This window comes from Phaethon aethereus (assembly GCF_964289735.1).
Source record: "Phaethon aethereus genome assembly, chromosome: 6".
NCBI classification, from domain to species: domain Eukaryota; kingdom Metazoa; phylum Chordata; class Aves; order Phaethontiformes; family Phaethontidae; genus Phaethon; species Phaethon aethereus.
In genome coordinates, this window is record NC_138580.1 from 26,242,908 (window position 1) to 26,265,452 (window position 22,545).

Below are 22,545 nucleotides of genomic sequence, written 5' to 3' on the forward strand. Positions count from 1 at the left end.
GAAATTAGAGAAAAATAGAAATTACCTTTTCAGGGCAAATGCTTAAAGAAAGAGAGAAATAATCAGTGAAACAGCATGAAAAACCAAAACTTACCTAGTTTTTCTTGACACTCTATTGGTATAGTTGTATCTGGAAGGCTAAGACCAACAATATTCTGAGCTTTCACACGGAATTTGTATATTTTTCCTTTTTGTAAGCCTGTAACAACACAGTCTAGCATAGGCACCGTCTGGAACTTTGTCCACTCATCTGCACCATCTTCTTGATATTCCACCAAGTATCCAGTTATCTCAGCACCACCATCACGATCTGGTCGATTCCAAACAAGGGAAACTTCAGTCTTGTCAACATCTACATGATGCAGATTCTTTGGCGGCCCTGGAGGATCTTTTAAAATACAAAACCGAAATGGTTACTAGGATGGCCAATCTATGGTAGCAGCGTACCATGTTCACATTAGTACCAACAAGGTAATCTCAAAAATTACCAAGAGCAATGTGAACAAACCAAATCATATAACTGAAAAACACTTACGCAGTGGATCTATAGCTTTAATAGGCTTGATTGTTTCCACATATGGACCTCTACCAAACTGGTTCTCAGCTGCAACTCGAAAGAGGTACTGAATGCCTTCCATCAGATATTTAGCCATGTGACTGCGTTTCTTGGAGGATGATGAGATGGCTACCCACTGAGCAGAAGCTACATCTTTCCTTTCCACCACATAGTTGGTAATGACAGAGCCACCATCATCTTCTGGTTCCATCCAAGTCAGATAGCAAGAATCACTTCTAACTTCACTAGTTTGCAGATTTCTGGGTGGACCAGGCTTATCTAATATTGACAAAAATTGAAACTTATTTATTTGATAACCAAAGCATTTTTTTACAAAATTTAGTAACTTTCAAGAGAAATGAGTATATTTCATGTAACTTTTAGTCCTTTTTCTACTGTGTATTTTTTATAACTTCGTTAATTGATATTTTCCAGACATTTCTTTATTTCTTCATTTCTAATTATAGAATAAAAACATGCAGTATAAAAGGAACATCAAAAAGATTACCTAAGACAACAACTTTTACTGAAACAGTCTTTGAACCAGCTGGATTTTCAACTGTCAGGGAGTAAATTCCACCATCTTCATGGACAGTGTTACGAATTTCAAGCTTACTGCCAACTCCTGTAACCTCAATATCAGCTTTGGGTGAGACCTCATGATCTTCTTTCTTCCAAGAAACTTTTGGGAATGGAACACCTTTAATAACAGCACTAAGTCTTAGGGTATCTCCAGCTTTTACATGCTGTTCTCGGGCCATATTAGCATCAAGTATCAGCTCAGGAGGTTCTGGAATGAAAATTTTATGTTTTTAGAAAATAAGGAAAAAAATCTCTTCTTAGGTAAACTTATCTGATTTTATTAAACTCACCAAGTCTGTCCTTTACTTCTACTGGATCAGGAACATAGGCTGGTTCAGATTCACCTGCTGCATTGACTGCCTTGACCCTGAACTTATAGGTTAAACCCTCAGTAAGGCCAGTGACTTTGTATTTTGTTTCAGGACAAGAATCTGCTGTGAGATTTGCCTTTTTCCATTCTTCATCTCCAACCTTCTGATACTCAACAAGGTAGCCAATTATCTTGCCATTACCATCATGACGTGGTGGTTGCCAAGATAAATCAACTGAATTTTTAGTTTTATCTACTGCTTCCGGATTAACAGGGGGACTTGGTTTTGCTGTTAAAAAAACAAAAAAAGAAAGAAATGGGAGAAAAAGGAAACTATTAAAATGATTTTCAAACCAAAATGAAAAGTGCATTAAAATTTCAATGAGAAATTAAATTTAATACTTTACCGATTGGATCTCTAGCAAAAATTGGCTTTGATGGTGGACTAGGATCACCAACGCCAATCTCATTTTCTGCTGAAACACGGAATTCATATTGACAGCCTTCAAGGAGGTCAGGTACTTTAAACTGGGTACTAGGGAAAATTGGGTCTTTGGTAACTCTGACCCATCTTGTAGCCATTGTTTCCTTCTTTTCTACAATATAGTTTGTTATTGGCTTGCCTCCATCATATGGTTTGTTCCAAACCACTACTGCAGAGTCTTTGGTAACATCCTTAATGATTGGTTGCTCAGGTGCATCAGGAACACCTGGAAGAAACAAAAAAAAAAAGTTTATGAGGACTACAAGCAGAGGAAAGACTAAAGTATCAAAGTCAGATAATAAATGAATAACATACGGAAACGGTCCTTGGCTTTCATCTCGTCAGAGATGAGAGGATCACTTATGCCATAAAGATTTTCAGCATAAATTCGAATTTGATATTCTCTTCCTTCAAGCAGCTTAGGAATTTTGCATGTTGTCTTAACTGTGGTAGATGTAACTGGCATCCACAGGTCTCTGTGTGCATCCTTCTTCTCAACAATGTAATTTGTAATTTCACTGCCTCCATCATCTAATGGAGGTTTCCAGGAAACTATCATATGATCTTTATGAACTTCATCAAATATAACTGGGCCTACTGGAGGTGATGGGCGATCTGTTTAAGAAAAAATAAAGCATATCATGCTTTTATATGAATGTCACAGTGACATAGATTAAAGAGTGTCAATACAGTAAATATATTATGAAATTAGAAACCTGGCATCACAGTTTTTAATAAGGAATCAAGACCTCAAGACTATTCCTCTTTAATAGGTGTTTGACTCACTGGACTTAATTCTCTAATGCTTATGAGGTATTTGGTGACTGATATTTTCTACAGGGTTGACATTCTCTAAATGCATGTAGAGACATAAAATTATTCATGCTGAATAAACTAAGCCAGAGTTAGCTATGTACTCAAAATTAATAAATTGTATTTCAGTACAAATGAGAATGCAGTAAATCATATTAATGTAATAAAGAACACATTTTAATATTTACATTTATATAATTCAATTAATTCTAATCACTACTAAAAATCACATACAATACTGTTCAGTAAAACCTACCAACAACATTAACTTGACAAAATCCTTTTCTTGATCCTGTGCTGTTCTCTACAGTAACGCAATATTTGCCTGAGTCTTCACGGACAGATTTTAGCATCCCCAAGCAAAGAGTTGTAGGAGTTGTCTTGATCTTTGTACGGTCATCTTCTTTCACAACAATATCATCCTTTAGCCAAGTAACCTTTGGTGCAGGCTTGCCTGAGTAACGTCCAGTCAGGCTGAAAGCTTCACCAACCCGAACAATAAGCTTGTCTCTAAAGTCAAGGTCAAGTGATGGAGGAGCTGAAACACGGTATTAAAAAACACAATGCCCACAAATGTCAGCAATATTAATAAGAAAAAGCAAGGAATCACTAAATGTAATCACTGTTTTCAAAAGAAATATGAAAAATATACATACCAATTTCATCCTTGCATGTGATTGGTTTTGTGCAAAATGATGGCTTGCCTTGCCCCACAATATTGCAAGCACTCACACGATACTCATAGGTGTCACCCTCTTTCAAACCTTCTATAGTGTATTTCCTATCAAGCATTTTCTCCTTTGTAACTTTGTGGAATTTCTCCTTTCCAATAAGACGGCTCTCTAGAACATACATGGTGATATCTGAGCCTCCATTATATTTTGGAGGGTTCCAAGTTAATGTAACAGAGTTCTTGGTAACTGCTTTTACTTCTAGGTCTTCTGGACGGTCAGGAACAGCTGTGAATAAACAAAAAAAAAGGGTAAATGCAGTTTTCTGCATATTCATCTTATATGACAGTAATCCAAACCCCAAAAATATACTTACTTATTGGATCTCTAATGACAATCTCTTTTGTTGTCTCTGTGAATGGACCCATGCCAATTATATTCTCAGCTGCAATTCGGAAAAAGTAGGCTTTCCCTTCAGTGAGTCCCTGAACAGTAGCATTCTGCCTTGTAACTGTGTAGCTTACTGGTGTCCAAGCTCTATGGTCAGATTCACGTTTTTCAATTATATAGTTGGTAATAGGAGAACCACCATCATCTTCTGGAGTAAACCATGTCAATTTACAAGAGTCACTGGTTAGGTTCTCAGTAAGGAATGGCATTCCAACTGGGCCTGGTACATCTGAAAGCAAAGAAGAAACAGAGTATTTAAGTATACATGCTGAATGTTATGAAATTTTACTTGCTCACAAGGACTGAAGTTGCTATTTACCTAGCACATCAACAATAATAGTCTTCTTCCTCTCACCACCGGCATTTTTAGCAAGAAGAGTGTATATACCCTGATGGCTCCTTTTGCAATTCTTGATGACCAAAGAAGAACTAATAGCTGTTTCTTCAATTCTGGCTTCTTCTGGTAAAACTCGGTCATCCCTGCTCCAAGTCACTGTTGGAGCTGGTTTTCCTGAGACATATGCTATGATCCGAATTACTCCTCCAGCATGAACAACAATTCTGTCCCTGACACTTGCATCCAAATTAATATCAGGAGCCACTGTGGAAGTTGAACAAAAAAATTCAATTAATTATTTTTTCTCAATTTGACTTGGAAGCCCTAAAAATGTAAATGTTAATGATAAATACCAATTCTGTCCTTCATTTCAATAATGTCTGTAACTTCTCCAGGCTCTCCAATGCCAGCAGCATTCACTGCTCTAACTCTAAATTTGTAAAAACATCCTTCTTTCAGTCCTGCCACAACGAACTTGGTTCCTCTAATTTCTTTATCTTTTACCTGGAAAAAAATATTATAACATCAGCTAACGTCAAGGTATCATCAATTTCTTTTTGATGCTTGAAACAAATCTTAAATCAGATGTTGTTTCAGATTTAAAACCACAAGACAGTCTTAAGTACACATGGATCTAGCTCACACAGAATACTTCAGAATCTGTGTAACAAAATACAGGACATGGACATACAAGCTATTCTGAAGATTCACTTTTTTATAATTCTAACAGACCAGGATGTTACAGTAATTACAATAGTCTGTGGTCTCAGAAGAATTACATGTGTTATTGGACAAATAAACTCATGTAAGTGACAGTGGCAAAAAAAAAAAAAAAAGGAATACTTTGTTCTTTTTAAACCACAGTATGAAGCCTGTTTACATGGAAACACTGCAGGAAATTTAGGTATTACTTAAAATGCACCCAAAGGTTTATGGACATACAAAAAATAGCCAAGGTATGCATCAGTTAAATTTTCAGCAATGCATTATTTAGAAAAAAAAGAATCAGTAATGCATTATTGAAAAAAAAATGAGTAATGCATTATTGAAAAAAGTAGGAAAATGTAGGAACATAGCAGTTGCAAATGATTTTGCATAATCTGATACCAGTGAGATTTACTTTTGTGCCAGTTCTAACTTGGTCTTGTCTTCTGTTCTTTTGTCACAAATTACCTACATATTTTCTCACATCTTTAAACAGAAATTTAAAAATTCTAAGTTTAAGAAACTGCAAAGTTAACTTCATGTTGTAGAGGGGCAATTACTGACTTTTACATTTGGTCTTATATTTTTAACGTATGAAGATAATTGTGCTACAAAAATATGGACTTTTAGAAAATAACTTGCATAGTGAAAAGCAGTAAAAAATATTTTCTGGAGGGTTTTCTTTTGACAGACACACAGAGAAAAGAAATGCAGATTCTGTAATAGCTTTCCACCTACCCGTTCCCATTCTTCTTTTCCTTCCTCTTTATACTCAACAATGTAGCCAGTGACCCTAGAACCACCATCCTTTAGTGGTGGAGCCCACTCCAAGTCTACAGAAGACTTTGTCCAGTCAGTAACTTTTGGAATAGGAGGGCCAGGTGGGGCTGAAAAATATCACCATAACATTACAATATAAAAATATATTCTATGTTCTTATTGGAATATTTTCAAATTAAAAAATAGGAATCTAAAATATTTACCAATAGGATCTCTAGCAATTGCTGGATCAGATGGCATGCTTGGTGGACCAACACCAGCTGCATTGATAGCTGAAACACGGAACTGATATTCAGAGCCTTCAATAAGACCTGTAACTTTGTATGAAACCCCCAGTGCCATAGGTTTGATAGGATCACGGTTAACCCTGGTCCATCTCTTTCCGGTAGTCTCTTTGCGCTCCAACCAGTAACCAGTAATAGGAGAACCACCATCATGTTCTGGTTCTTCCCAGTTTACAGTCATTGAGTCACGTGTTATACTGCTAACTGTTGGCTTGTCACAAGGTCCAGGAACAGCTGGGGGGAAAAATTCACACATAGCTTGTAAAAAAACAGATAAAGGAAGATGGAGATAGCTAGAGTGCAAAACAGAGCTGTGGTCACAGTTGCAGGGAGTTACCTATCTGCATGAGACTCCTTCCCTGATTCACCTTCCCATCCCTATTCAGGTACGTCTACTTCTGTGAAACATAAAGTATCTTCCCTTCAAATAATCATTGTCAAAAATGAGGTCTTCCTCACCTTCCTGGATCAGTACATCATTTCAGTGCCCAGCCTAACCTTGGATGTTTTAAGAATGATATTCTCTTGCCAGCCTAACATTCCTTCTACTAGCTCTAAGCTAGTCTAATTTCTCTTTCAGAACTGAAGGCAGGAAATGACTTTTCCTGATCTAGAAAGTCAATAATGTCTCAAATACAACAGAATGACTGAGTCTGATCAGGTAAACCTTATTCATATATTTAAACCTTTAAAAAGCTTGAGATTGTATTTTAATGTATAACAAGAAGGGAGAAAAGTTTTTTAAGTACTACATGTGATTTTAAGAACTAACTATTAATGTTAAAACTCTTCAAGCTATTCTAGAAAATTTACTTACATGAAGAAAGAAAAGTAGTAGCGGTATTTAACAGATGCTGTACACATACCAGAAAACAACTGACATAATTGGAAAGCATATTCCTACTTACTGAAAAGGTTTCGTGCTGTTTCTGGTTCACTATCCAAAGGTTCTCCAATGCCGTATTTGTTTTGTGCCATAATGCGGAACACATATTCATGGCCTTCCATCAACTTGGGAACAGTAAATAAGCATTCCTTAGGCTCATTAGTAACAGGTACCCATGTCCTCCTATTTGCTTCTTTTTTCTCTATAACATAGTTTGTAATCTTAGAACCACCATCATCTAATGGAGGAAGCCATGATATTGTCATTTTATCAGCCAAAATGGATTCAAATTTAATGGGCCCCACTGGAGGTCCAGGACGACCTAAAAGATACATTTTTATGAAGAAGAATTAATTCAAATGCTATTAAAATAAAATATCACATGAATGCTATCATTTTATGTAATGCATAAGAGTTCTTGATATCTACCCAGAACGTTTAGTCTCATCTCCTTTGAAGCAGTTCCCAGATTATTTACAGCTGTTATAGTATATAAGCCTGTATCACTTCTCCGAGACTGTTGAATCAATAAAGTGCAAGTATCTTCACCAACGATCTTGTTGACATGTTGATCATACAGCACTGGTGTTTTGTCATCTGGTTTCTTTGGAGAAGCTTTTAGCCATGTTAATGTGGGGAAGGGTACACCCTTTATCTTGGCCACAATGTTAACATCTGTTCCTTGTTCAACCTCCATAAATTCTTTGAGTTCAATAGATGGTGGACCTACAATGAAATGTTGAAATAAATCAACACACAAAAATACTTCATCATTTTAAAATGGAATTTGCATTTACTGGTATCAGTTAGTACTTACATGTCTGGTCTTTGACAACCAGTGGGCCAACAGTGGCTGAAGGCCTACTAGGACCTGCGATATTTACAGCTTTGACTCTGAATTCGTATTCTCCACCTTCTACAAGATCCTCAACAGTAAACTTTGTTTCCTCCACATCACGTCTGTTGCATTGCTTCCAAGTCTCTTTCACTTCTCCAGTACGATCCCAGCGGAGACATTCAACATTATAATGTGTAACAGGAGCTCCACCATCGTTCTTCGGTGGTTTCCATGTCAAGCTCACTGTGTTCTTGGTTACGAGACCAATCTTTAGTTTAATAGGTGGATCAGGAGGATCTTCACAAACAAAACAGAAATGTGAATAAATCCACTGTACAGTATTATCTGGTTTTAAAGAATGTTTGATTTTCATTTCACTTACGGATTGGATCCCTGGCTGTGGTCCGTTGGATGGTTTCTGCAGGAGGGCCAACACCAAAACGGTTTTCTGCACGTACCCGGAAGAAATACTCTTGGCCAGATATGAGATCAGGTACAACAAAGGAAGTACTTCCACAGTTTGCATTTACTTTAGTCCAGGCCTTCCCATCAATAGTTCTTTTCTCTATAACATAGCCTCTGATTCTATCTCCACCATCATCATCTGGCATCTTCCATGAAAGTTTACAACTACCTCTTGTGATATCACTTACTTTTAGGTCTTTTGGTGGACCTGGGACATCTGTTAAGGTGAAAGCACAACAGAAACAATTTTACATAAGTATGTAGAAAAATAAGACTAAAACCTAGTATTTGAATAGTTCAACATGTGTAAGCCATACCAAGCACATTGACTCTAACATGCACAGTTTTTTGTCCTGCTTTGTTCTTTGCTGTAATACTGTATCGGCCAGAATGACTTCTGTTGCACTCAGGGATGATAATCACTGAACGTGTATCAGTTGCTTCCACCTGTGTATTATAGAAAGAAAGAGAAGTTGTATATCGACTCTAAATATTTATGTTTGAAAAATGCAACAATACTAAAGTTACAAAAATTGTTTGCTTTACCTGAGCTTCCTCAGGTACATTATGACCTCCCTCCTATAAACAAAGGGAAATAATGTAAATGTAAAAAAGGGTAGGCTTAAATATCTAGAAATGCATGTAGAAAAAAGTTTTTTCTTTTACTAACCTTTGCTGTTGTCTTTGCTTTTCCTTCAAACTCCCAAAATGTTTTTGGAACTGGACGACCCTTAATAACAGCTGGGATTTTAATTGTTGTGCCAGCACGACAAGAGAGGAAATCCTGTGCTCCAATATCAAGGAAGATCTCTGGTTCCTCTGCAAAAATATTTTGATATATTCGAAGTTTTAAGAGCTACTGAAAGTAACTTTCTGTCAGCACTGAACTAAAATCCCACGCAAACATGCAGTATGCATCTTTATGTGAAAAAGATCGGGTGTGCAAAAAGGAAGCTGGGAAGTATATAAATAGAAAAATTTGTTGCAGTAATTTCTTCATAAAACACACATTATTTCCTTAGTATGACTGTAGGTGCTCATCAGTTTTCTAATGGATCCTGCCCTGGTAATAGTCATCATGACACTTTCAAAAATGTGTGTCAATCTTCTGTTAAATTTTTGCATAATTGTTTGTTCTGTTTTGACTTTGGCTTGCTTGGCATCCTTGAACATTCACAGCAGTAGGTGGCATTTAAATAGAAACACACAAATTAATTCCCAGAACACTTACCTAGAATATCTTGGACAAGTATTTCTGATGTTGCAGGACTTGGTTCTGATTCTCCAGCAGCATTTACAGCTTTCACCCTAAATCGGTATTTTCTGAGCTCTTTCAAGTTGGGAATAACACATTCACAAGTAGGAAAAAGTTTGTCTCCTTCATTCACCTTCTTCCAGTCAGTACTACCTTCATCTTGCATTTCAACAATATATCCTTTTATAGGACTGCCACCATCCTTTTGTGGAGGCTTCCATGCAAGAGCTACAGATGATTTGGTTTTGTCTTTGACCTCTGGGCAAGACGGTGGGCCAGGTGCAACTTGTAAAACAAGAACAAGTAAAAATTACCTGAGAGTTAGTGTCTGCCTAAATATTTCTAAATAGTTTCTAGAATAATGCAAGTATTTTAATTTTCTTCTGTCATACATAGAATGTATAATTCTAGAACATGCATACTAATTACATATATTACATATATTATTAAGGGATACTTAAGGTACAAGGCATAAACATTGAACTCTTTAACAATAAAGAAAAATAATAATATAAACATCTAATTCTGAACTCAACTTTATTTGGCAATGTTTTCATTGATGTAATCACAGTTTAAGGTTCATAAAAGAGGTTAAAAAATTAAATTAAACCTAATTATTTTTTAAACAATGAAACACGGCAAATCGGGAAACTACCTTGTGTCAATATATTCTTTTTGGTTTAATGAAAACAAAGCATTGGATTAATTGCACTAAATTAAATATAAATAATAGTAGCACATTTTGGTTCTGGTGTGATATAGGCCTTAAAAATAGTCATACAAATGATACACTTACATATGGGATCTGCTGCTAAGGCAGGATCTGATGGTTCACTGGGAGGGCCAATTCCAGCAAGATTTTCAGCCATAACTCTAAACTGGTATTCAACACCTTCAGCCAAACGAAGCACGTTGTACTCTAGACCTTTTACTGATGGTTTTGTTACTGGAGCCCTGTTAACACGTGACCAGTAGACACCTCCCACCTCTCTTTTTTCCAACCAATAGCCAGTAATTGGGCTGCCACCATCGTTCAAAGGAGGCTCCCAAGTCACCAGCATTGATGATCTGGTGCGATCTAAAATTTTTGGCTTTCCAGGAGGTCCAGGAAGGCCATAGGGATCCTTAATAACAACTTTTTCAGAGAGGCATTCATCACTTATTCCATATTTATTTACAGCCCGGACTCTAAATTGATATTTTTCATTTGTTGCAAGATTCCATACCTGAAAAATAAGATTTAAATCAATACTTGGCTACTTTCAGAATAAACTTATTTGAAGTTATGCAGCATTTTTGCTTTAATTTCTGTCTTGGAATCGTATTGACATAACTATGCTTATGTACTACACAGCTGTATGTGATGCCCTAGGGATATTCTTATTTCACGTACACAGGATCAAATACAAATAAAAATGTCATCATATGTGTTTTTTCAGTTGGTGAAGCTGTGAGTAATGATGGGAAATGGGAAGAAAGATGTCTTATAAACTTGGCTGAGATTAAGTACCAAAAAATAACAATTTCTTTTGTCACATGAGGAAAATATACATACAGAGATGGGCAACATTCATCTAGTAATTCTGGAGCCTAAATGGGGCATGAACATAGGTATCTATGCAAGTAGCAGTTTTCATTAGATGTGTACTATTGTTATTTTTTATGTATACTGAAGTATGTAATAAAGATATTTTATAAATTACCCCAAATCTTCTCTCAACAGCACTTTTGGAGACTTCTTCCCACTCAGATTTCTTCCTACTAGCATCACGTTTCTCAATAATGTAATGTGTAATCTCACTACCACCATTATCAAGAGGCGCATCCCATGTTAAATAGCATGATTCTGCTTTAATATCAGAAACAGCAAGATTTCTTGGTGGAGAAGGACGATCTGCATGAAAGCAATAGAGCATAGAATTACATTAAGAAAAAGGCAAAAGCATTTTATCAGCTGGCATTTTATTAAAATGTCGCATCCTTACCATACACTTCAACATGCACATTGCGAAATGCAGTGCCAAGACGATTGGAAGCCCTCACAGTGTAAGTGCCTTTATCATCCCTCACTGCTGCAGGCAGGATAAGTTCAGTTTTTGCCTCAGTTCTAGATACTTCTTCCTTGGTTATCTTAAGTGCACTGGATGTTTGGTCAATTAAAACTTCATTCTTGTCCCATTCAATCTTTGGCATTGGCAGACCTGTCACATCAGCAGGAATATTAACTGGTTCTCCTGCCTTCACTTTAATAGTATCTCCTCTCACAGCCAAACGTAATGTAACAGTTGGAGGTACTGAAAACAAGAAGAAAAATGACAGAGTGAGGATGGAGATGAAACAGAGAAATTGCCTTTCAGTGTTCTGGAGATATTTTTATGGATTACTTTAACGCAGATATACCTTCATCATCTTGTATAACTACATTGAGGGGCAACGATGGTTCACTTTCTCCAATAGCATTGACAGCTTTGACACGGAATTCATACATATGAAGTTCATCAAGTTTTTCAACGAGAAGAGATGTTGTTGGACAGAGCCTTGCATTAACTCTTTCATAGTCCTTTGAATCATGTCTCCTCTTCTCAACAATATATCCTAAGACAGGACTGCCACCATCACTACGTGGAGGCTTCCAATCAAGCGTAATGGTTGACTTTGTCCTCTCTGTGTACATGAATCTCTCAGGTGCTGTTGGAGGACCTATTAACACAGATAAATTATAATGAAAAAAACATTTAAAAATTAGAGAATTTTTAACCATATGAATACAGTACCTCTGGCTTTTTAAAGCCACAGCTTTTGTATGCAAAGTATCTGATTATGATTGTGGATAGTATGAAGTATGAAGGTAACAAGTAGTGTCTCAGTAGACATCAGTATTTTATTACATAAAGAACCATAGTAGTTTTACAGAACTAATTCAGAGATCTGACTCAGGTAACTAATCTAAGGCAGATGCCTTATCCAGGTAGTAGAAAAGTAAATACATTTTCTGTATAGAAAGCAATCCATGCAACAATACTGGTTTATTAACCTCTAATTAAAATAAAAAAAAAAACCACATAAAATTAGTCATCTTACCTAATGGATCAACTGCAAGAATGGGTCCAATTTCAACAGGTGGACCAGTACCAAACTTGTTCTTGGCGCTAACACGGAATTTATATTCCTGCCCTTCAACTAGACCTGTAATATCACATTTAGATCTCTCTGTGTCTACAGCTAGTCTCCATGTATGCATTTTGGCATCCTTCCGTTCAACAATGAAGCCTATGATATCACTGCCACCGTCATCTTCAGGATCAGACCAGTTAAGCAAACACATCTTTCTGTTTGTGACCACTGGCTTTAGGTCAAGCACTGGCCCAGGAACATCTGAAAACCAAAATCAAACAAGTAGGATAAAGCCCAAAGATTATCTCACCAAAAGAAATGCTCAGTAGATTTCAGAAAATATTTTTCTTACCAAATACTTCTACTCTGGTTCCTGCAGATTTGGAACCACTGCTATTGGTAGCAGTAATTACGTATCTTCCATGGTCTTTTCTCAGTGCATTCTTAATGGTTAACTCAGATTTTGTGCCAACGTTTTCAATAACAACTCGATCTTTGTCTAATTCACCCTCCTCCACAGCCCATGCAATGGTGGGAGTAGGACGCCCTGTCACAATAGCAGGAATTTTAATAGTTTGCCCAGCCATGATCTGAATGCCTGCTTTGACAGAAACATCCAGCTCAACAGTGGGAGGCTCTGCAGAAGAGAAAAACAGTTTATTAGTTCAAGGGAGACATTCAAAAACACCTTTTCGGCAGCTGGACATTTTTTGAAAGTAACACAATTGCAATACCTTTAGGTTCTGCAACTGTTACAGGTTCGGTTTCACCAGGTGGTCCTTCACCAGCTGCATTAAGTGCAGTAACACGGAGTTTATAGTCTGCACCTTCTCTGACTTCTTTAACAGTATACTGTCGAACCTTAATGGGTTTCTCTGTGCAACGTGACCACTCTTTCACTCCTACCAGTTGTTTGTATACATGGTAACCAGTGATATCTCCACCACCATTATATGCAGGAGGTTCCCATTCTAACTCAATAGAAGTTGAGCTTGTATCAGCAACCCTTGGAATTGGTGGACCAGGTGGCACTATAAATAAATAGGTGGAAATCAAAGTTAAAGCCTGTGAATTCTATTCTGTCACCCGTCTGCTATTAGCTTCTGCTAAGCTACTTACTTATTGGGTCCTGCGCAGTTTTTGGATCTGATGGTGGACTGAATTTACCAGGGCCAGCTGCATTCTCAGCACATACTCTAAAGATGTAGGTTAACCCTTCCAACAGTCCTTCAACTTTTATTTCCAGAGCATTCACAAGGCTTCTGTTGACCCGAGCCCAATGAGTACTATTAATTTCACGTTTTTCAATCCAATATCCTATGATCGGGCTACCATTGTCTTTTGGTTCATTCCATTTAACCAACATACTGTTGCTGGTAACATCTTGTACCTCAGGCTTATTAGGTGGATCTGGTGGAGCTGAAAAAAAGAATTGTAATTTTGTCATCATTGCTGTCTTCTTCAGTGCTTACTCGAAACTACGAGAAAACTAAAATATGAGAAATTACTAACATTAAGTAATTCATAGTTCTTCTACTCTCTTTCTTAGAAACTTTGATTCCTAACTGCAATCGGTAGTCAACTTGCAGTGTTTCTCTCTTTTGGTAAGAACACAGAGAATGTCACTATTCAGATGTTAAGTGTTTTAAGTGTAAAGTTTTATGATAGTGATTGTCATTCTTATTTCTTTACTATTGAGATTAGAACATTTCAATATTTCCTTTTATTTCAATGGTTTAAAATGTGCAATAAATAAATACATTGCTCAAGTTTCTTCTGGGAAACATTCACGTAGATGAAGCAAGAGTCTGTGAAGTTTTACACTGGTTTTCTGAAAAGGTTGTATTTCAAAATTAAAACTTACAGAAAGGATCTTTTGCTGTCATTGGTTTTGAAACACATGGTGGCCCTGATCCAACTCTATTTTCAGCAAATACGCGGAAGAGATATTCTTTTCCTTCAATCAGTTTTGTTACATGGAATTTGCAATGCCTGAGTGTTGAACTGACAGTGACCCAGCCCATCTCAGCTTTTGTATTGTCTTTCTTTTCTAGTACATAGTTTAGGATTTCGCTTCCACCATCATCAAGGGGAGGCTCCCACTTGCAAATGACAGAATTTTTCCTCACATCTTCAAATACAAAGTTGACTGGAGGCCCAGGTGTATCTGTTAGTAAAGTGAGAGAAATGATGAGTACTCGTCTTGTGCACTTCTTACCCAATACTCTGAACAACTAGGTGTTTTTGAGAACATTCATTACATACCTAACACATTGACTTCACATGAGGCTTTTGCAGCACCATGATCATTTTCCACTTTAATTGTAAATGTACCATGGTCAGCTCTGATGGAGTCACGAATTGATAGTACAGACTCTCCTTCTTTATGGTTGTCAATACTCATACGTTCTGGCAGTGAAAGCTGTAAAGGTTCCTCTACTTCAGCTTCACCCTTCTTCTTCCTTGTATATGTTGGTGCTCTCTTTTTGATTTCCTCTGGTTTGACAACTTCATCATTCCTCAGCCAAGTGATAGATGGATAAGGTGACCCCGAAATATGTGCCTCAAGTATGATCTCATCACCTCTCTTCACCTCAAGGCCAGACTGTAAGTTTGCAGCAAGGAAGACTTTTGGAGCCTCTGTAATAACACAGATGATAAATGGAGAGTAGAATCTTCCAATATGTTTGAGGACGTATGGCAATTACTACAAACAATCAAACGAGCAATTCATACCAATAGGATCCACAGCTTTCACAAAAGGAGTAATCCGAGAGGGCTCACTGATGCCAGCAGCATTCTCAGCACGAACACGAAACTGATATTCCTTTCCTTCCTCAAGACCTTTCACTGGATAAGTTAATAGAGGTACCAGATAGTCATTGCATCTCTCCCACCTCTCCTTGCCCTTAGCCAGCTTTTCTATTATATAGCCCATAATCTTGCTTCCACCATCAAACAGGGGTGGTTTCCATGTAAGTGTTACTGATTTTGATGTTGGATTATGGACCTCAAGGTCAACAGGAGGATCTGGAGGTTCTGTGGAGAAGTAGCAAAAGAGGGTTCATATGAGAAAAGAGAGTATGAAGATTTTAGTTAAAATTAAATTTGCTAGATTATTTAGCAGTAAAAAAACCTTACGTTTTGGGTCTTCTGCAATGATTGGGTTTCTTAGTTCAAGATATTCACCTCCTCCAATCTTATTGACAGCTTTAACACGGAAGTAATATTCACTGTTTGGAATAAGATCTTTGACTTGCCATGAAAGTTTATTTTCACCAGACATGACTGGGATATATGTTCTACGACCAGCTTCCCTGCGTTCCAGAACATAATGCAGAATAGGAGTACCACCATCAAAGTCTGGAGGTTCCCAGGATACTTTGCAAGAATTCTTAGTTACTTCGCTTGCCTTAATGTCTTTACACTGTCCAGGTGGACCTGTTTTAAATAAGAATAATAAAATTAACTAAATAGATCGAAAACTGTATTCCTACAAATATGAAATTATGTTGCATTTCTTTGCTTTGCAAAAAGCAGGACAAAACCACAAATACACAGCATATATATGAATTTAGATTTCTAAAGGTGAAAAATATTCAGAATACTTATATGCTTTTTTATATTTATATGATGACTATTCATAATAATTGGGCTTTGAGCAGACATTGACTAGTTAGACGAACTTGGGGTAAAGGGGTCTTTTTGTAGGAGTTTGTAACATTAATGCCTTTATGGCAATCTACATGCGTCTGAGTTTAGGTGATTCCTCCACATGGCAGACAAGGGATTTTTCTAGTCCTTTCTTCTGTCAGCTGCAAGGCTCAAGTGAGGATAAGTATCTTTCTCAGAATGGAAGAAGCCTAGTTACCTATGACTTTGACATTGACTGAGCCAGTTGTTGATGCCAGCTTGTTCTCCAATGTGATAGTATAAACACCAGCATCAGCATGAACACTGTCTATGACTTCAAGCAATGCAGAGGTGTAGTCACTCTTCATTGTTGTTCTGTCACCAGCTTTCAACTCTTTGCCATCTTTGTGCCATGTTATAGTTGGGGATGGAACAGCTCTGAAGGGTATAGGGATACTTAATTTCTGTCCTTTAACAACAACAATGTCACGAGTTTTTAGATCAATGGTTGGATTACCTGTAAAAGTAAGTATAATATTACTAAAAAATTGCCAAACACCATTCTTTTTTCAGTTACGCAGGTCTGAAAAAAAGGAATCTATTCTTACAGTCTGGGTCCTTGGCAACAACTTTTTCTGAGATGTCTGATGGCTCACTTGCTCCAACAGCATTGACAGCTCTGACTCTCAGCACATATTCCTTGTCTGGAACAACACCCTCCTCCACTTTACATTTTAGATCTTTTATTGGACGAGAATTGATTCGCATCCATTTTTCTGTTCCTGCTTCGCACATCTCAACATTATATCCAATAATAGGGCTTCCACCATTCTTCTCAGGTGGTTTCCATGCAATGCAAATGTGCTTTCGACCTGCATCTGTGACATGTAAATCCTGAGGAGGTGAAGGGGGGCCTGCAGAAATGGAATAGAATTGTGTCATTTTTCTCCCATAATATCTATTCTACACAGTACACTGCTTCCATAATCCATACTCTGTATATTATACTACCACTTACTTGTTGGATCTTCAATATGAATGAGGTCAGTTGGTTCACTGGGATGACCACAGCCCGCTTCATTTTCTGCACGAACCTGGAACTGTACATCTGTACCTTCAATGACATCAGTCACTCTGAAATTGCAATCTGGACCAGCTGTCTTGCCAGCTTTTACCCAGCGAGTGGCTAGTTTTTCTTTCTTTTCAATAACATACCTGAATAAATTGGGGAAAATACTATCAGGCACTTGAAATATGAACACTTCAGAGTTCTTGCTCAAAAAAATAGATAAAGAGAGATTAGAATAGTTTGGCCAATGGAAAATTAGTGAGAGTCATGGGTGCCAGATTCAATTAACTTTACTTCACACATCAGCCACTTAGTCCTGGTAGTCCTGGTAGATCTTGCATGTAATTGGGCTGACATTACAGACAGACACAATTCTGGAAGCCAATTCCTGACCTTTGGCTGTGTTCTCAGGTTTTAGAGAGCTGCAGAGGTAGAAGAACCTCCAAGCTATACTTGCATCTCTGATAGTTTGGATCTCAGTCGCTAGTACACTGAGAATATTGATAGATATTATCTGTGAGTTATTCAGCTGTCAAAATTCTGCCTATGATAGGCTACGGGAATGTAATGTGAATTAAGTGACTTTGGTTGCTTCAGGTGATCCCTGTAGTTTTCAGTTTATTTAAGATATGTTTACTGTGATTGGGAAGGAGAGGAAGAGTGAAAATCTGAAGACTGAAAATCTAACTGGCATTCAAGATGAATTTCAGAGGACAGATGCTTTAGAAACCAAAGAAAAGGACAAGTTAGAAGCAACCCAAAGGAGTAAAACAGTCTCTTTGAAAAGTGTAATAAAGAGAATGAACAGAAGAGAGATGAGGCTTCATTTTAGCTGAGCGTATACAGTTTGAATGAGAAACTAAGGCAGAAGGAAAACCTACCAATATTAATTGGCAGATGGATCTAAGTGGCTACAGCTCTGGAGGAACTGGAGACTAGGGTTGCATTAATTTTTTTATTTTACATACAGTTCAATTTGATCTGATTTGATTAGATGCTTTTGAGGATGCTGACACACATTCACTGTTCATGCACATTAGGTTATTTACATTTGCATAAATTCCACATTTTAAAATCAAACCCTTAATTGCTTTGACTGCATGGCTTCTCTTTCACATCCATACACTTCTTTTTCATATAAAAAGTGTTCATTTAAAATTTAAACATTTTGAGAGAAATGTCTTCACTCATGAAAAGTTCTTCATCTACAGGAAACACTACACAAACTTGAAAAGACCTTACCTTTGAATCGGTCTGCCACCATCATTCTTAGGTGGTTCCCATTTCAAATCAACATGACCTTTTGTCACTTCAACTATTGTAAGAGCATATGGAGGCCCAGGGGTTGCTGAAGGAAAAAATACACACATTAGAAGAACAGGAATCCATTACACGTGAGCTGTTTCTACTAATCACTCAGTAACAAATCTGAAACTTACTGAAAGTATCTTTAGCAAGCACTGAATCTTCAATTTCACAATAGTCACTCTGTCCAATGGCATTTTCAGCAGCCACACGGAACACATACAATGAGCCTTCAGTCAGTGGGCTCACTGTGTACTTAGTATCTTTCACTGTTGTATCAACTGTCTGCCAGCCTTTTCGCCTTACATCTCTCTTTTCAACAATGTAGTTGGTAATTGGGGAACCCCCATCTTTTTCTGGTACTGTCCATTTAAGATCTGCTGTGTTTTTAGTGATATTAATAACCTCAAGCCATCGAGGTGGTGAAGGAGGATCTGTAAAATAGAAACAGAAGGTAAAATTGGTTAGTAATTTTTGCATCAAAGATCTTGTAAGACAGGGAATACACCAAAACTATTAAAATTTTGTATTTTCTTAACTAAAGCAGGGCAGATTCTAGTATTTCATACCAAGAGTTCACTTGGTACCTACAGAAACAGTCAGACATGGGGCTTTTTAAAGACAGAGACAGTCTATTTGTAGTAGCACCATGTTCTGAAAGAATACTCACAGAGTCTCTCCTTGCACAGCACAGGGTCACTGGGTTCACTGGGCTCACTCTCACCAGCCTTGTTCACAGCTCTTACACGGAATGAATATTCTTGTTTCTCCATAAGCCCTTTGAGGAAGTGTTCAGTTGTGGGAACTCCTTCAGCCACTCTCACCCACTCGTCTGTCCCAGTCTTTAAGAGTTCAATGACGTACGATTCGATCTTTGCCCCTCCATCATGTTCTGGCTTTGTCCAGTTCAGGAATAATGATGTCTTGCCAATATCTTTCACAGTTGGCTTTCCAGGAGGCCATGGTGGATCTAGACAGGAATCCAATGTTAAGTATGTGATTGAAAACAAAGAATTTTTTTGTTGTTAAATTAAACCATTAAAAATATGTTTATTATACCAATTGGGTCTTTCACTAAGATTGGCTCTGTCTCCTTGCTTGGTTTTCCAGGTCCTGCAAGATTCTCTGCCAAGATGCGGAACTTATATTTCTTCTTATTTGTAAGACCTTTAACTCTGGAAATAAAAATTAAGTTTGATTAAACAAAATCTACACATTAACTCATGCCTAAAACATTATTCCCTCTACTCTTCATACTACAGTTTACTTGGAAAATCTGAAAATATGCAAATTACTGTTAATGATGGTTTATGAAATGATGAACATTCAAAATAAGTATATTGTCAACAGTAAAATGGTGCACCATGACACAGAAACCAATGTTTTGAGAGCCATCTTGCATTTTTGCATGTTCCATGGTTGTTACTTAATATGAGTATCAGGAGAAAAAAACCCCAGTGTTTTGACAAACTGATACTTGAGCTGGCTATGTCTGCTATTTTAGAATGTCTTATGAATAATCACATAGCACAGAAATTAGTAAGCATAACATTTAAAAAAAGAAAAAAAGAGATGATTCACTTTTCTGTAAAGACATTCTTCTTTAAAAATAATCATCAAAAAAAGCATGCCACCAGATGTTAGTTGGAGATAAACTTATAGAAGCAAGGAAAAAAGAGTAAGAACAATGTAAAACTTGTTCAAAAGCCACTGTTAAATTTTTATGTCTCTGTGACCTATTTCAGACTAAACTGACTATAGTCTTACTTGAATGTTGTATCTTTCACTGGCATTTTATTGCATTTTATCCATTTATCTTGCTCAGGATCATATCTTTCAACCCAGTAGCCAGTTATGGGGCTGCCACCATCTTCATCTGGTTCATTCCATGTTAAGGTGACTGAATCTTTAGTGACCTCTGTAGGCTTAAGACCTGTTGGAGGGCCTGGTGGATCTATATAAATGAATAAATTAAAACAAACAAAAAAACAAAAACCAAAACCATCACATATATGTTTTTTTTCCCCCTGTTAAAATATTGTAGAACTTCAACATTAATTTAATTAACTAACCAAATGAATATTTTGCAATGATGGGGCTACACTGTGCTGGCTCCCCAATACCATACATGTTTTCGGCACTGACTCGGAATACATATTCTTTATGAGGAGTTAAATTGGTAGCTCTGAATTTTGTATCTTTAATAGTTGATGACAACTTGTGCCATATTTCACTGTCTGTAGCTCTTTTCTCGAGGACATAGTTGGTAATTTTAGAACCGCCATCATCTCGTGGAGGATTCCATGTCAGAAGGCAGGATTCATTTGTAATTTCTGATACATCAAATGCAGCTGGTGGACCAGGTTTATCTGTAGAGAACAAGATGTGAATGTTAATCCTCTGCTTGCATACCTCAGTACATTACTAATGATTTTTATAAACAACATTTATAAAATACATGCATACCAAGAACATTAACTTCAACAACAGCAGTAGCACGTCCACTGGAATTTACAGCTTCTATAATATAGGTTCCACTGTCACTCCTCTTGCTGTCTGTAATTGTGACTGTAGAATGATTAGGTTTGGTTTCAATGGTGATTCTGTCATCAGGTCTCAAAATTTTGTCAGCCTTGGTCCAAGTAATCTGGGGCTCAGGCTTTCCAGTTACTTTGGCTGGCAGCTCAATTTTGGTTCCAGCTTTCACAGTAAGTCCAGCAAGAAGCTTCACATCTAAGAAAATTTCTGGTGCCTCTGATTTAAGAGAGAATGAAAATGTTGTTATAGAAACAGTACTTCTGAGACTGGTAAAAATAAAGCAGCTATTGTAGTTTTGTGATTGAAGTAATTACCTTTTGCATCAATGGCCTGAATGTCATCTGTTGGCTTACTTGGCTTGCTGGCTCCTATTCTGTTCAAAGCCTTGACTCGATATGCATACCACTCTCCTTCCTTGAGTTTTGTTACTTCCATTCTGTTTGTTAAAAAAAAAAAACCCAGATATTTAAGGTGGTGAGGATGGCTCAGTTAGTTGAAAGCAAATACCTTCTGATGTTAATTTACTTACTTTGTTTCAACAACAGGCTCCCCGCATGTCTCCCACTTGTCTGTGCCACGTTGGGATTTTTCTACCAGATAACCCTTAATGCGGGCACCACCATCATATTTAGGAGGCTCCCATGTTAGGAAGATTCCTTTTGATGTTGGATTTCTCCATTTAACGTTCTCTGGTGGATCAGGTACCGCTATTAAAAATTAAAAACATATGATGTCTTATAAACCAGTCTAAGGAAGATTTTTTTTTTTTTTTTTTTTTTTTACATCTTATTTTGAAGAAAGTCAGCAAGATTTCTGAAACACAAAATCAGCAACAATGTGAAACAGTTGACTCACTTGCTGGCGCTGACATATTTACAGGTTCATCAATATATGCAGGTTCTCCTGGGCCACATTTATTGCATGCAGAAACTCTAAATAAATATTCTTTTCCTTGGATGAGGTCAGGTACAGTGAACTCTTGGTCAACAACATGATCCATAACCTAAAGAGAGGAAAGGCTCCAATATGTTTCTAAAGTTTCTTTCCCAAGAGCAATTACCAAAATAAGACACAAAATTCAGTAGCACATGTGGGAACAAAATAGCAAATAGAAATTGAAATGAGAAAGAATGGACTTACTTTGTTCCATGTTTTCCGGCTTATTTCACGTTTTTCAATTATATAGCCTGTAACTGGACTTCCACCATCATCTTCTGGAGGTTCCCATGACAGTTGTACTGTGTTCTTGATTATGTCTAAAACTTTAAGTTCTCTTGGTGCACTTGGACGAGCTAGAAATCACATAAATTGCATTAACTATTTTGTAATCAGAGTTTGACAGATGATCTCTATGTAATTCATCTGCTAGAAGACTTACTCTTCTTAGTAATTCTTCCAACTCTTCCAGAAAAGAGTTTTTTTGGAGGATGAATTTCAAATTTTTAGTTATATTTTAACATACTTGGTTTA

At 37.1% G+C, this 22,545-nt stretch overlaps 1 protein-coding gene across 1 annotated transcript in view; it reads right to left on the reverse strand.

Moving 5' to 3' along the window:
• Positions 1 to 22,545, reverse strand: part of TTN (titin) — a gene marked incomplete at both ends in the record, with an annotated part of 240,774 nt that overhangs the window by 59,087 nt on the left and 159,142 nt on the right. The window contains 47 exons of the mRNA XM_082001715.1: positions 95 to 388; positions 536 to 835; positions 1,065 to 1,346; positions 1,429 to 1,737; positions 1,856 to 2,158; positions 2,248 to 2,547; positions 3,002 to 3,283; positions 3,402 to 3,704; positions 3,793 to 4,095; positions 4,186 to 4,467; positions 4,557 to 4,707; positions 5,647 to 5,795; positions 5,892 to 6,206; positions 6,881 to 7,180; positions 7,288 to 7,584; positions 7,676 to 7,993; positions 8,079 to 8,378; positions 8,479 to 8,608; positions 8,708 to 8,740; positions 8,832 to 8,980; positions 9,393 to 9,701; positions 10,213 to 10,642; positions 11,120 to 11,310; positions 11,402 to 11,710; positions 11,817 to 12,116; positions 12,498 to 12,791; positions 12,883 to 13,167; positions 13,265 to 13,561; positions 13,650 to 13,949; positions 14,395 to 14,697; positions 14,796 to 15,170; positions 15,267 to 15,569; positions 15,672 to 15,971; positions 16,402 to 16,680; positions 16,772 to 17,077; positions 17,182 to 17,378; positions 18,475 to 18,580; positions 18,672 to 18,971; positions 19,208 to 19,507; positions 19,597 to 19,712; positions 20,305 to 20,491; positions 20,610 to 20,906; positions 21,004 to 21,291; positions 21,390 to 21,511; positions 21,605 to 21,782; positions 21,931 to 22,078; positions 22,216 to 22,367. Coding sequence (XP_081857841.1) covers positions 95 to 388; positions 536 to 835; positions 1,065 to 1,346; positions 1,429 to 1,737; positions 1,856 to 2,158; positions 2,248 to 2,547; positions 3,002 to 3,283; positions 3,402 to 3,704; positions 3,793 to 4,095; positions 4,186 to 4,467; positions 4,557 to 4,707; positions 5,647 to 5,795; positions 5,892 to 6,206; positions 6,881 to 7,180; positions 7,288 to 7,584; positions 7,676 to 7,993; positions 8,079 to 8,378; positions 8,479 to 8,608; positions 8,708 to 8,740; positions 8,832 to 8,980; positions 9,393 to 9,701; positions 10,213 to 10,642; positions 11,120 to 11,310; positions 11,402 to 11,710; positions 11,817 to 12,116; positions 12,498 to 12,791; positions 12,883 to 13,167; positions 13,265 to 13,561; positions 13,650 to 13,949; positions 14,395 to 14,697; positions 14,796 to 15,170; positions 15,267 to 15,569; positions 15,672 to 15,971; positions 16,402 to 16,680; positions 16,772 to 17,077; positions 17,182 to 17,378; positions 18,475 to 18,580; positions 18,672 to 18,971; positions 19,208 to 19,507; positions 19,597 to 19,712; positions 20,305 to 20,491; positions 20,610 to 20,906; positions 21,004 to 21,291; positions 21,390 to 21,511; positions 21,605 to 21,782; positions 21,931 to 22,078; positions 22,216 to 22,367 — 12,072 coding nt within the window. The remainder of the gene's footprint in view (positions 1 to 94; positions 389 to 535; positions 836 to 1,064; positions 1,347 to 1,428; positions 1,738 to 1,855; positions 2,159 to 2,247; positions 2,548 to 3,001; positions 3,284 to 3,401; positions 3,705 to 3,792; positions 4,096 to 4,185; positions 4,468 to 4,556; positions 4,708 to 5,646; positions 5,796 to 5,891; positions 6,207 to 6,880; positions 7,181 to 7,287; positions 7,585 to 7,675; positions 7,994 to 8,078; positions 8,379 to 8,478; positions 8,609 to 8,707; positions 8,741 to 8,831; positions 8,981 to 9,392; positions 9,702 to 10,212; positions 10,643 to 11,119; positions 11,311 to 11,401; positions 11,711 to 11,816; positions 12,117 to 12,497; positions 12,792 to 12,882; positions 13,168 to 13,264; positions 13,562 to 13,649; positions 13,950 to 14,394; positions 14,698 to 14,795; positions 15,171 to 15,266; positions 15,570 to 15,671; positions 15,972 to 16,401; positions 16,681 to 16,771; positions 17,078 to 17,181; positions 17,379 to 18,474; positions 18,581 to 18,671; positions 18,972 to 19,207; positions 19,508 to 19,596; positions 19,713 to 20,304; positions 20,492 to 20,609; positions 20,907 to 21,003; positions 21,292 to 21,389; positions 21,512 to 21,604; positions 21,783 to 21,930; positions 22,079 to 22,215; positions 22,368 to 22,545) is intronic.